Source organism: Babylonia areolata, chromosome 8 (assembly GCF_041734735.1).
Source record: "Babylonia areolata isolate BAREFJ2019XMU chromosome 8, ASM4173473v1, whole genome shotgun sequence".
Lineage (NCBI taxonomy): Eukaryota > Metazoa > Mollusca > Gastropoda > Neogastropoda > Buccinidae > Babylonia > Babylonia areolata.
Genome location: NC_134883.1, coordinates 47,064,401 through 47,079,241, shown reverse-complemented (window position 1 = coordinate 47,079,241; position 14,841 = coordinate 47,064,401). Strand labels below are relative to the sequence as shown.

At 40.2% G+C, this 14,841-nt stretch overlaps 1 protein-coding gene across 1 annotated transcript in view; it reads left to right on the top strand.

Annotated features, from left to right (window-relative positions):
* Nucleotides 1-14,841, top strand: part of LOC143284880 (calcium-dependent secretion activator 1-like) — a 64,142-nt gene that overhangs the window by 968 nt on the left and 48,333 nt on the right. Inside the window, exons 2-10 of the mRNA XM_076591989.1 lie at nt 2,513-2,593; nt 3,087-3,253; nt 7,050-7,149; nt 7,477-7,598; nt 9,051-9,299; nt 9,813-9,879; nt 10,575-10,683; nt 11,749-11,943; nt 14,345-14,481. Coding sequence (XP_076448104.1) covers nt 2,513-2,593; nt 3,087-3,253; nt 7,050-7,149; nt 7,477-7,598; nt 9,051-9,299; nt 9,813-9,879; nt 10,575-10,683; nt 11,749-11,943; nt 14,345-14,481 — 1,227 coding nt within the window. The remainder of the gene's footprint in view (nt 1-2,512; nt 2,594-3,086; nt 3,254-7,049; nt 7,150-7,476; nt 7,599-9,050; nt 9,300-9,812; nt 9,880-10,574; nt 10,684-11,748; nt 11,944-14,344; nt 14,482-14,841) is intronic.

Below are 14,841 nucleotides of genomic sequence, written 5' to 3'. Positions count from 1 at the left end.
CAGTAACAGTCAAACAAAGTGAGAAACAGATAATAAGAATTGATTGATACAAGTTACAACACTTCGCACCATTGTTTTCAGTAATTGAAGGTTTTTATAAAATGACACATGCACCAGTAAAGGAAACAGACCTGAAGCGCATAGTACTAGTCTACTACTAGTGGTCTATTTTGATAGTCGCACAAAATGTTGTGGTTCTGTCTATGGCAAAACCAGCATGTTTCATTTTTCTTTATTGATATGATTATTGTAGTCTATATCATTGTATGCCATTGTGTATGTGTGTGTTTTCGACCACGCGCGCATGTGTGAGAGTGTGCATGTGCATGCAAGTTTGATGAATGTGGTCCATATCTGTTATTTTATTCCAATTAGTTGCCGTCTAATTTTATGCATGTATGTTTTAAGTTTTATTAAAATTTTAAACTTATTATTTTTATTTATTTATTTTTGTAAATTCCTTAAATGCATACCTTGGGTAGGTTCTCAAGGTCAGACCACTGCAGTCAGGCATCTGCTTCCCATTAATTTTGTTGTTGTTCACTTGTTCAATAATCTAAAAAGATTTGAAAAGCAGATTTGTGTTATAGTAATAGTGATTATTTCAGATGGTGAGACATTTCCTTGAAACTGCAATTTAAACTGAGTCTTGAATACCACACGTCGCTTGATAAGTTGGTTTAATCAAACTTATAAATTTTCTATATCATTATATAATATATATGTGTCATGGACGAAAGAGAGCTCTAGACCGAGAAAGAGAGAATGAGAAACTAGTAAAAGGTGAAGCATGGCAGCTTTTTTTTTTTTTTTCCTAACGACTAAACAAAGAAGAAGTTTATTTATTGTTTTTGTTAAAACTTTCTTTTGGCTTCCATTGTTTTTATGTAGTTGATTGGTTGTTTTTGAATTATGCTCGACTTTGATCATTTGAGTTGAAAGATAGTTTAAATTTATCCCTGAGCTCTGTTCCTTGAACTGCATATACATATTATATATATATATATATATATATATATATATATATAAATAATATATATATTATTAATATATATTCTGTGAATATATAAATATATGTAATAATGTATACTGTTAAGTGAAGCAGTACAGTTAGACGGTACACAATATCTCTTTTTTTTAATCTCTGGATGAAGTGACTTTTGAGTATTAACATGTTTAAAGTATAAGTGAAGATTTTGATTGCTACTAAATGGCTGGGATTTAATTGAGAATGTATTGCAATTTGAAAAGAATAAAGTGATTTGCTGTTCTGTTGCACATAAATGAGAAGATAGTTGGTGCCATGTTGTGAACTTGCAGTCTATCATTCCATGGGAAAACTCTTCAGATGTTATTTATAGTTGAAGACAAAGACTAAAGAGTCATGTGTATGTGGCTGTGTGTGTGTGTGTGTGTGTGTGTGTGTGGTGTTGTGTTGTGTGTGTACTGTATGTGTGCTTTCTGACTTGCATACATGTTTGTTTGTTTTTAATCAGAAATTATTATGTAATAACCTGTAGCCAGTATAAGTCTCAGTTATGAACAGTATACATGTTTCACAGTGTGTATGTGTCAGTGTGTGTGTGTGTGTGTGTGTGTGTGTGTGTGTGTGATCTATGATATGCTTTAGAAGGGAAATTTTGAAAGCACAAGAAGCAAACTTAAGTTAGATGGTAGGTGTGAATTAGCCAAAAGGCCTGTCTACTCATCTTTTATTTAAATAATGAATTGGTAAATTGTGCAAGAGGTTAAATGTCAAGGTCATTATTTGGCAAAACAGAAAATGCTTAGTACATGTCAAACATAAAATGTTCAATGGATTTGGAATTGTTACTGCAACTTACTGGTCACAGTAAGTGTTATCTCTTTTGAAAATGGAATTCAGTATCAAAGGTCAAGGTCATAACATGACCATTACCCATCCTTCCACCTTCTTCTGTCCCTTCTCCTCGTGATTGAAGATAGAGTTGTTGAACAGCAGAAACTGAAAGAGCATGGAAAAAAACATAAGCCGCTAAGGACAGAGCAACCACCCCTATAATAAAAAAAAAAAGGCTATATCACTTCATGTGATATATTTAATCACAAGACCTATCCAGGTGCCAGAACTGGATCAGATAGTCTAGTAATTCTTTTCATTGGTGTATAACCTTTTTGAATTGCTTGGGCAGTGATGACAATTAGCAATTCAGTGTTCAGTATGATTGCACAAAAACTGCTTACAGATTCTCATCATACCAATGATAACCAGTGCAAGACATGTAACACTTTTGACCAATACCATAAAACCTGAACAGCTATCTTAACCAGTATTTTATTTTACTGTCAGCGATACATGTGTGAGTATGTAAACTTGTGTGTGTGTGTGTGTGTGTGTGTGTGTGTGTGTGTGTGTGTGTGTGTGTGTGTGTGTGTGAGCCAGAGAGAGAGAAAAACTACTGTTTAGTGTTATGCAGTCCATGGTGATAATCACTATCAGTTGTTTCTGCTTTTGTTTCATCACCATGATCAGCTTGACAACGCAGATGAGCAAGCAGCTCAGGTTCGAAGAGAATTAGAAGGCCGACTGGACAGTGTTGAAGTCATGAGCAGGGTAAGATCTTTTCACAGTCTGAATAATAATACCAGATTCCTTAAACAAAAACTGAAGTGGGTTGAGAAACATTCTTTTCTTTTTGTCTTCTCAAGTTTTTATTTGTCTCTTTGTTGAAGGTTAGCAGTCATACTCGTACAGCTGTTGTTTCACATATCAACAGATATTATAATTTCTGAACCAACAGACAAGATATGGCTAGTCTTCATTTTTGCCAGATCTATACTTTCTAGTTGTTGTGATCTCTCAAGTGAGAGAGACTGTATCATTAGCATCAGTCAGACAGGAATGAAGTTCGCTAAGCTGAGGTGAACTCTGAAAAGAACATGGGGAAAAAAGTGAATGAGCTATTTTTAATGGAAAAAAAAAAGTCTGATGCAAATTTTTTAAGTTTGGAATGTGAGGCAGTCTGTCATGCACCAAACTGTACTTCACCACAGTGCTGACACCCCCATACCCCATTATTTTGATGTTTTGTGTCTGTGTTGTAAAGTTGCGACAGCACCCAAAGTTTGTGGTGAAGGAGATGGAAAGTATGTACATTGAGGAGCTGCGGTCATCCATCAATCTGCTCAAGTCCAACCTGGAGAGTCTGCCTGTCTCCAAGGGAGGAACAGACTCCAAGTTGTCTCTGCAGAAACATCTGAAGCGCCACAACAGGTAAACAGCTGTACTGGAGAGGATTTCTTAACAGCCAAAATGCGATTTGCTGGAGTTTATACCTCAACTTTGAAGCTGATTTAGCTCAGGTCATAGTTTGGGGAGTGTTTTTGTTGTTGTTGTTGTTTTTAAGGGGAGGGGGGCTTATTTGCTCATTTCTTGTTTATAATTGCTATTTTGTGTGTGCATTTTCTTTCATGTTTGAGAGAGACTGTCAAGTTCCATTGTTGGTACTTAATTCACTGGCTGGATTAAAATTATTTAACACGCCAACACACAACCACACACACACAGATACACTCATGCGCGCGCACACACACACACACACACACAGATTTCTAATTTCTTGCTGGATTTGTCAGTGTGTATGTGTGTATGACTTTCCAGTATCCTCCAAAGTATCCAGGAACAGGATACAAAGGAAACGGAATCAAATTTCTGAAATCTGTTCTCAGTGTTGGTCAGAAATTATCATTATTAAATTCGGAAGTAGGTTTTAGATTCAAATAAGATTTTTTTTTTAAGTTAAAAGAGGAGCTCAAACAGTGAAAGATGTCAAATATTTTTAATCTCTTTAAAATTTTATGAAAATCTGAACGAAAAAAAAAGATCTTAGATACGGCTAAGAAGTAAGATCTTGATTCTTTCCAAATGACTTATTTCAGGGGAGTTGCAAAATACCAGAAAAAAATTCTGATAGTGATACTGTTCTGAGTGGTTTTACAAAACAGACAGTCTCTAGAATAATCACTTGAAATTCTCATCTGTATAAAAATGAGTTTTCTGTTTCTTACATAATGAAGCATTTCCTTGAGAGTGAGAAGTGTGATGTCTTTGAGCACTACATAAACTAGAGACAATGAATACCTATTTGTAATGTAAACACAGAAACGCAGAATATCTTTCCAGCAACCAAGGTAGTCTGCAAAATGTACATAAAGTGACTGTCAGGACTGAGAAGGGTAATTCCCAAAAGGTACTGCTAACAAAGAAGCAGAATTCTGGTCAGATAGTTCAGATCGTGTATCTCTAACAGTCAGAGATAAATGTTTAATCAATGATCTGCAATGAAAAACAAAACAAAAACAAAAGACCCCACACATTGGTAGATCTGTATCATGTATGTAAAACTTTAAGATTGCCAACTCCCAAACTTGTGAAAATTGACAGCTGATGAATTTTAGGGGATGGAGCTGGTCACAGTTATAACATCCTTCTTTATTTTATTTTTTAAATTTTTTTCTTGTTCTTGTTTAATTCTTTCATGAGAAGCTCTCTTGTGGATGAATCAGCTGTCTCTCTGAGTCATGTGCAAGGAGTCACCACTGTTTTTTTTTTCTGTTTTTTTTTCTGTTGTGCATTTCAAATGTGGGTCATGAATAATAGCTAACAGCTGCAGTGCATCACTGTGTGTTTCTCCAATTTATTTAGAGTCACGAGATCTCTACAGGTTTATTGATTACTGAGGGCATTTTTCATCTGCACAAAGTGGTCTCCATGGGGTCTACCTGGAGTTATGTAGGGTCTGGAGTTTGTAATTGTAGGGCCTTTTCATCAGGAAGCCAAACAGTGTATATTGATTAATCATTGGGTCAGTGGACTTACACTATTGTACCGGTATAGATCTAGCATGGGAAGGGGATGGATTATGGTTGGCTTTGTGCAGGTTGTGTATTGATGGGGACCTGTAGTCCCAGTTTCCCCACTTCGCCTTTCTTATAGTGTCGTTGCTTTTCTCCCTCCTCTTCCTCTCCCATTTCACACCTTCCCTCCTGTCTTTTGCCCCTTCCAACCACTTCCCACTTTTCCACTCATAGCATTTTGTTGTCCCACCACTGTGTTCATTGTATTTGTATGCGTGTCCATATAATGGTCAGAATTATTACGTTGATGAATACACTACACAGATGATGGATGGTGTGTGTATATATGCATGCACATTCATGTTTGTGAATATATTCATCAGTCGGTAGAATTTATAGAAACAGGGTTGTTAAAGTACTTAAACTATTTATGTCTTTAACTGTGGGTGCTCAGAGAGCATAACAGGGCTCTGAAACAAAAAGAACAACAAAAAGAATTGATATTCCATAATAATGTTAAAAAAAAACGTTTGTGAATATATTCATCAGTCGGTAGAATTTATAGAAACAGGGTTGTTAAAGTACTTAAACTATTTATGTCTTTAACTGTGGGTGCTCAGAGAGCATAACAGGGCTCTGAAACAAAAAGAACAACAAAAAGAATTGATATTCCATAATAATGTTAAAAAAAAAAACGTTATTAATTGAATACCTCAACACATAGTTCACTAGTCGGCATGTACAAGTCAGTGTGACTCTGAAAGCAAATAAGAGCAGAGCTGGCATTTTAAGGGAGAATGGTTCAGCAGCCCCATCCCTGGTATTACTGCAGCTTGCAGACAGCATTTTAGGTGGAGAGAAAGCAGACTGATCACAATATAGATCTAACAGTATTGATGGCACATGCCAACAGAAGCTCCAGAGATCGTTACTGACATTGCACAGTTGGCATTATGTCAGTGTTGGTGCTGTATGGCAGGTTACCTTTATGATCACTTCTTTGCTTCCATGTGATTGTCTTGGTGTTCTTGTTTGTTAGGGTTTTTTAATTTTTGTGAACTAAGGCATTAAATGTGGCATGAAGCTTCACAACTGCAGAATCTGTTTTTCACCAAATGTACTTTGACAGTGGACAGATGTTTGTGTTAAACTATGGTGTGTACGATATTGTATTGCTCTTTGTTTTTATGTTAAGTAAATACTAAAATAGGAAAGGTTGTGTATTTTTTTAAATGTTTATTTCATTTTTTAAATACTTAATTCTGGGAAGCGATATTTTGAACGGATGTGAACTAGAGCATTCTAATACCATCTCATGAAACATAAAATCATTCATTCATCTGTTCATGAGTTAATTCTTTCTGTCTTCTGTCTTCATCTTCTGCCACTTGAATACACTGGGTCGGTTCTTTGTGTGACAAGTTCAGCTGGGGAATGCACACTCTGCAGGTGGTTGAGTGCTCAGATTAAGACTGACGTTGAAAGGCTACAAGTTTGCACCACTTAGCTTCTTGGGTTCTGTCTGTCTTTCATTTTGTCTGGTTCAGTGCTTAGATTAACTCACTCGGGACGACAAGTTTTCTCCCTTGCTTTTCCCCACAGACGGCCCATTTGTAAGGGTTTGGAAAAAAATTACAAAAAATACAAAATACTGTGCAAGAAAATGAAACTTTCAGAACTGGTTTATTACGTGTTGAGCTATTACATATAGAAAAATCAAATTTCTCATCTTATGTTTACAGTTTTGCCATATGTAGAAAATACTGCCAATTTTTCACCCCGAATCACCATACCCATGCTCGCTTTCTGCATTAAATTCGCTTTCTTCTTCGTCATCATCCACCTCTTCAATGTCCGACCCTTCAGTTTGTAGCATTTCAAGTACTTCGGCAACCCTAAAACGTTGCCGTCACTGCCTTGTTCGCTTCACAACATTCTGAGAAGAGCCCGCTTTGCTAACAGGCTGGCACGCGAGCAGACGACCGGCTGTCTTTCATTTTGTCTGGTTCATTGCTTTGATTAAGACTGACGTTGAAAGGCTACAAGTTTGCACCACTTAGCTTCTTGGGTTCTGTCTGTCTTTCATTTTGTCTGGTTCAGTGCTTAGATTAAGACTGACATTGAAAGGCTACAAGTTTGCACCACTTAGCTTCTTGGGTTCTTTCTGTCTTTCATTTTGTCTGCAGTGTAAAAATATACATTGTGTTTTGCAGAGGGCCACACGCGTCCACCCTGTCCAAACTGGATATGAATGACGTGGATGGAGAACCAGGGCTGTCCAAGATGGATGTGGTTCTTTCCTTCTCCCTTGAGGTAACTGACCCATCTGCTCCATCTTTTTGCACACGGAAACTATTTCATGTATACATTTGGGGTTAAATGCTGGTTGTTACTTCTTTGTGGCTTGAGGTTTAGAGCCAGAAACCCATGCTGGTGTATTTATCCTCACAGTCACAGGAGATACTGTTTTGGATGCATTTTGCACAGATATCAGTTTTGGATAAATGTGGACTTTAGTGTCTCACTGTCTGAAATGTCTTGAAACACTCTGCATAAAACTTTCTTGGCCTCCATTTTGTGATACTTGGGATTCTGTCATTGACCAGAAGGTGTGGACATGATGAACACGGCATGTTGCAGGTGCACGTGATTGAGGTGAAGGGTCTGAAGTCCCTGGCATCCAACAAGATTGTCTACTGCACCATGGAGGTGGAGGGAGGGGAGAAACTGCAGACAGACCAGGCTGAAGCGTCCAAGCCAGCGTCAGTGATTTACTGTTTGTGTACACCTCTGTGTGTGTGTGTGTGTGTGTGTGTGTGTGTGTGTGTGTGTGTGTGCATTTGCATGCTTGTGTGAGTATGCGCATGTTTTTGTGGACACAGGTTCATTGAACGTGTTCCATTTTTATTATTTTATATCAATGATTTGCCTTGTATTTATCTTTCATTTTGTTATGTATTTTGATGGGGTTTTTTGGTTTAATTATTTCTCTCTTTTTTTAGGGGCTGTTTTATGCAATCTAGCAAAGACTTTCAAAGCCTGACCAGCGCATTAGGTTTGTGCATAGGTCAGGCGTCCCCTATTATCAAAAAACAACAACAAAAAAACATAAATCAAGCAGACACAGTGTAGAATGGTTGGAACAGTCCGCACCCTTTCATGTGTCTTTGAAACTGAAACTGACTCCTTTCCTCAGGCCTCCTGGAAACTGAAACTGACTCTCCTTTCCTCAGGCCTCTCTGAAACTGAAACGGACTCCTTTCCTCAGGCCTCCCAGAAACTGAAACTGACTCTCGTTCTTTTCTTTAGGCCTCCCTGAAACTGAAACAGACCCTCCTTTCCTCAGGCCTCATTTAACACAGACCCTTTCCTGTGGCCTCATTTAAACAGGACCCTCCTTTAACAGACCCTCCTTTCCTCTGGCCTCATTTAAACAGGCCCTTTCCTCTGGCCTCATTTAAACAGACCCTTTCCTCTGGCCTCATTTAAACAGACCCTCCTTTCCTCTGGCCTCATTTAAACAGGCCCTTTCCTCTGGCCTCATTTAAACAGGCCCTTTCCTCTGGCCTCATTTAAACAGACCCTCCTTTCCTCTGGCCTCATTTAAACAGACCCTCCTTTCCTCTGGCCTCATTTAAACAGGCCCCTTTCCTCTGGCCTCATTTAAACAGGCCCTTTCCTCTGGCCTCATTTAAACAGACCTTCCTTTCCTCAGGCCTCATTTAAACAGACCCTCCTTTCCTCGGGTCTCATTTAAACAGACCCTTTCCTCTGCTCTCATTTTAACAGACCCTCCTTTCCTCTGGCCTCATTTAAACAGACCCTCCTTTAACAGACCCTCCTTTCCTCTGGCCTCATTTAAACAGGCCCTTTCCTCTGGCCTCATTTAAACAGACCCTTTCCTCTGGCCTCATTTAAACAGACCCTCCTTTCCTCTGGCCTCATTTAAACAGACCCTCCTTTCCTCTGGCCTCATTTAAGCAGACCCTCCTTTCCTCTGGCCTCATTTAAACAGACCCTCCTTTCCTTTGGCCTCATTTAAACAGACCCTCCTTACCTCTGGCCTCATTTAAACAGACCCTCCTTTCCTCTGGCCTCATTTAAACAGACCCTCCTTTCCTCTGGTCTCATTTAAACAGACCCTCCTTTCCTCTGGTCTCATTTAAACAGACCCTTTCCTCTGGCCTCATTTAAACTGACTCTCCTTTCCTCAGGTGGGACACTCAGGGTGACTTCACGACGTCACACCCCTTGCCCAGTGTGAAGGTGAAGCTGTACACGGAGAGCTCCGGGATGCTGAGCCTGGAGGACAAGGAGCTGGGCAAGGTGGTGATCCACCCCACCGCCAGCAGCAGCCGTACCCCAGAGTGGTACCCCATGATCAAGGCACGCAACTTCCCCGACGACCTGCGCATCAAGATCGCTGTCAGGATGGATAAGCCCCAGAACATGAAGCACTGCGGGCAAGTAGCTGTGTGTGGCAGAGGGGGTGTGTGGTGTTGTCAGTCATCATTCATCGCAGGACAGGCATTTGACAGAGAGCACAGTTTGTGTGTGTGGTGTTGTAACAGCCACATTGTCGGCCATCATTCGTCACAGAAAGGGCCCTTGTCAGAGAGCAGAGTATGGCTGCCTAAATGGCGAGGTAAAAACAGTCATACACGTAACAGCCCACTCATGTACATACAAGTGAACGTGGGAGTTGCAGCCCATGAACAAAGAAGTAGTCAGAGAGCTGTGTGTGTGGTGTTAGAACAACCTCATTGTCAGCCATCATTCATCACAGGACAGGCCCCTTGTCAGAGAGCACAGCTTGTCAAGGGGAAGTTGTGAATCTTTCAGTGGAAACAGGATCCCCACCTCTCCTAAGTTTCCTTTCCTCCTTCCTGTCTTTATGTTTTTTGTGTGTGTTTTTAAACTTTTTTTGAGAAAAGGTTATTCAGTGACAATGAACAAGGAGTGTGTTTATGTTTCAGATATCTGTATGCAGAAGGAAAGGCAGTTTGGAAGAAATGGAAGAGACGATACTTTGTGTTGGTGCAGGTATGTGGAAATAAAAAAGATTGTCTGAAAAACAAATTTCTGGAAAATGTTTAATCAAACAACTTATTCATGAATCTTCTGGGTCTGTTGATAATCTGTGCAGTTACATAATTCAGTGCAGGTTGAGAAGCTGAATGTTACTTGTCAGAGTCAAATGTGGAATAATGATCATCTGCAGTGACAAACTACAGCACTGAATCATCAGATACAGCCCTGCTTGGATGATCAGTAACTGGACCTTCCATGTCCAAATGTGAAACGTTCCATATCGGAAATTTTCCATTATTTCTCCTGCAAAGCTTTTCAGTCAAGAAGAATGTGGCCAACTGTCTGTCATTTTTTCTGTGAAAAAGATTATTTTGTTTACAAAATTCTGCTGTGGTCATTTTTATTTCCACTGGATTTTTATGTTAAGAAGCACAGCATCCATGTTGTTGAAGGGCTCTAGTTTTATATTTGGTGCAGATTTCAGTTTGTTGTCCAATGAGAGCTATGAATTATTCATGTGTGTGAGGAGGAAAGGTGGAAAAAGAGAGAGAAAAGTTTTGAGTGTGTGCATGTGGTGTGCATGTTCTTGAGGACAGATTGATATTCACTGAAACAGTTCAGCTTAAACAGCATGTTGCATGTTTCTCTTTCTTTCTTTCACAATGGCTGCAGACGACCCTACAGCAGTGTATTTGTTGGTGTTGCAGGTGTCTCAGTACACCTTTGCCATGTGTTCGTATCGAGAGAAGAAGCCAGACCCCACAGAGATGATGCAGCTGGAGGGCTATACTGTGGACTACTATGAGCCCAGGCATGGTATGTCATCCCTCCTGAGATATATATACAAAACATTTGAACACAAATTCAAAGATAATGCTGTCAGTTTCTGAATTTTTTTGTAATACTATCACTGGTCATGGGGATACACTTGTAACACTTTTTGCTGTGTCCTCTGCACAGAGTATGAAGGGGGGAAGTACTTTTAATACTATCACTGGTCATGGGGATACGCTTGTAACACTTTTTGCTGGGTCCTCCGCACAGAGTATGAAGGGGGGAAGTACTTTTAATACTATCACTGGTCATGGGGATACGCTTGTAACACTTTTTGCTGTGTCCTCCGCACAGAGTATGAAGGGGGAAGTACTTTTAATACTATCACTGGTCATGGGGATACACTTGTAACACTTTTTGCTGTGTCCTCCGCACAGAGTATGAAGGAGGGAAGTACTTTTAATACTATCACTGGTCATGGGGATACACTTGTAACACTTTTTGCTGTGTCCTCCGCACAGAGTATGATGGAGGGAAGTACTTTTAATACTATCACTGGTCATGGGGATACACTTGTAACACTTTTTGCTGTGTCCTCCGCACAGAGTATGATGGAGGGAAGTACTTTTAATACTATCACTGGTCATGGGGATACACTTGTAACACTTTTTGCTGTGTCCTCTGCACAGAGTATGAAGGAGGGAAGTACTTTTAATACTATCACTGGTCATGGGTATACACTTGTAACACTTTTTGCTGTGTCCTCTGCACAGAGTATGAAGGAGGGAAGTACTTGTAATACTATCACTGGTCATGGGGATACGCTTGTAACACTTTTTGCTGTGTCCTCTGCACAGAGTATGAAGGAGGGAAGTACTTGTAATACTATCACTGGTCATGGGGATACGCTTGTAACACTTTTTGCTGTGTCCTCTGCACAGAGTATGAAGGAGGGAAGTACTTGTAATACTATCACTGGTCATGGGGATACACTTTAACACTTTTTGCTGTGTCCTCTGCACAGAGTATGAAGGAGGGAAGTACTTGTAATACTATCACTGGTCATGGGGATACACTTTAACACTTTTTGCTGTGTCCTCTGCACAGAGTATGAAGGAGGGAAGTACTTTTTCAACCTGGTGAAAGAGGGGGACACGCTGACCTTTGCCACGGAGGACGAGTCAGAGCGCACGTTGTGGGTGCAGGCGGTGTACCGCGCCACAGGGCAGACCCACAAACCCACACCCCCCGTCCAGCAGACCAACAAGATCAGCAACACGCAGATCTCCCGCATGCAGGGAGGTGAGACACTCCTTCATTTTCTCTTGACAGGATTCACTGAGTTGGGGAAGATAGGATAAGTCTGGGAAAGATGAGAGACCCATTTCCAGGGCTGAGAAAGTCTTGGGGAAAATCTTGTTTTTCCCCCTCTGGGTCTGGCAAAGTTTTGGAATTATATGTAAAAAAAACACACAAAAAAACACAAAAAACATTGACCAGTACCTTCCAACAAAGAACATAATGTGTCTAGAAAACAATTGAAAAAACAAATAAATGATGAAAATTAAACATCAGTTCCAGGACATTTGCCAGCCTCGGGTTGCTTATTTTTTGACTGGTGCATTTGACAATTTTTGAACAAGGTTTGTGTGGAAAAGGTCTGGAATTTTCTTGGTCTATGGGAACCCTGTAGGAATGCTTCTACTGGTTTTCATTTTGTTCGATTCATAACATTTGGAAATACATAATAATTTTCTTGGAGAGGTCTGAGTGAAACCAGTATTAAAGCTTTTACTAGTTCTATTTTTTCCAGTTGATAACAATTTGAAATACATAACAATTTTCTAGGGGAGTCTTTTTTTCTTGTCTCTGTGGTGTCTGTGTAAATTCCTGTTTGTGTGTATCAGGTTTGGTTTCTTAACATTGTTTATTTTATTTATTATGATTTTTTAATGTTACGAAGTTGGAACACCCTTGCAAGTTAAAAGTTTGGTTTCTTATCAGCTGCCAGATTGGCATCATCATGGCTGGAACAAATGGATATATACTTGAATAGCTGAGAAAGATCATTGGTTATTTTGCCCTCATTTAAAAACTACAGTCATGGGACTGGTGTAGTATTTCTGCTTAGTTCTTTAATTTGCAAAGTTAGTGGAACGTTGACTGGCATATCACTGATGAGTGCTCAAAACGGTTTGAGAAGTGATCTTGTATAGATCCAGTGTGGGACTGAGATCAGTTTGATTTGCTGACATGGAGGGTGATTCCCTTCTTATGCTTTGACCCTGATGCAGTTTGTATTAATGAGTTTGGAATGTCAAGATACATTGGATATTATAAACCATTCAGCCATGGTCCAGCCATGGTAGCTTTTTTTGTGCTGGGTATTAAAACTTTTTTTGTTGTTGGTAAATTGAAAAAGTGAGAAGTTGTGGAGGAAACCATTAAACATGATTAGAAACAAGGTGCATGAGTGTATGAATGCTTATTTTGAGACCATGTTTGTTTGTGTGTGTCTGCTTGTCTGTCTGTGTGTATGTGAGTGTGAGTGTGTCTCTGTGTGTTTGTGTGTCCACACATGTATAGTTGTTCATCCTAACGAGAATGATAAAAACACTAAAGAAACTGAGTAGTGACGTGTGAGGTGTGTGAGTTTTGAACCCGCCCTGACTATAACTAGGCAGCATGCAGTATATGTTATGAGGGAGACATGATGTGTTAGATGTGTGAGGTTTGAACCCCTGACTATCAGAGCAGCATGCAGCCTGTGTGACTCAGAGAGACATGATGTGTTAGATATGTGTGAGGTTTGAACCCCTGACTATCAAAGCAGCATGCAGCCTGTGTGACTCAGAGAGACATGATGTGTTAGATATGTGTGAGGTTTGAACCCCTGACTATCAAAGCAGCATGCAGCCTGTGTGACTCAGAGAGACATGATGTGTTGGATGTGTGTGAGGTTTGAACCCCTGACTATCAAAGCAGCATGCAGCCTGTGTGACTCAGAGAGACATGATGTGTTGAATGTGTGTGAGGTTTGAACCCCTGACTATCAGAGCAGCATGCAGCCTGTGTGACTCACAGAGACATGATGTGTTGAATGTGTGAGGTTTGAACCCCTGACTGCCAAAGCAGCATGCAGCCTGTGTGACTCAGAGAGACATGATGTGTTGAATGTGTGAGGTTTGAACCCCTGACTATCAAAGCAACATGCAGCCTGTGTGACTCAGAGAGACATGTGTTGGATGTGTGAGGTTTGAACCCCTGACTATCAAAGCAGCATGCAGCCTGTGTGACTCAGAGAGACATGATGTGTTGAATGTGTGTGTGAGGTTTGAACCCCTGACTATCAAAGCAGCATGCGGCCTGTGTGACTCAGAGAGACATGATGTGTTGGATGTGTGTGAGGTTTGAACCCCTGACTATCAAAGCAGCATGCAGCCTGTGTGACTCAGAGAGACATGATGTGTTGGATGTGTGTGAGGTTTGAACCCCTGACTATCAAAGCAGCATGCAGCCTGTGTGACTCAGAGAGACATGATGTGTTGGATGTGTGTGAGGTTTGAACCCCTGACTATCAAAGCAGCATGCAGCCTGTGTGACTCAGAGAGACATGATGTGTTAGATGTGTGTGAGGTTTGAACCCCTGACTATCAAAGCAGCATGCAGTCTGTGTGACTCCGAGAGGCGTGCTTGTGGTCAGATGCTGACCGCGCCAGGAAGCATGGACTGGACGAGTTTGTGCTGGCCAACCCCTGCCACTTCTCCCACTCAGACCTCTTCAAGATGCTGCAGACCCTCACTCTGGACTACCGCCTGGGGGACACCTACACCTGTCTGGTACGTTGCTGTGCTCACCGCTGGGGTCTTATTGTGTTTAAATTTCCTTTTTAAGAATTGTTAGGAAAATGACATGCCTTTTTCAAGTCTGTAAAAATCTTTTAAAAAAAAAAAAAAAAAATTCCTGGGTTTGTAAAAGTTTTTAAATCCAGCCTGATAGCTACAAAATATGTATTATTTCAATCAGCGACAATGCAACAACTGCAAAATGTTTCACCTGAATTTGAATTTGAAGTAAGGTGATGAATTTAGAATCTGTGTGACGGAAATCCAGCACTCAAAATGTCATGCACTTCATCATTAAGTGTTATAAAGGTTTATAAAAAGTGATAATTTTTTGTGATGGACAACCCTGTGTGA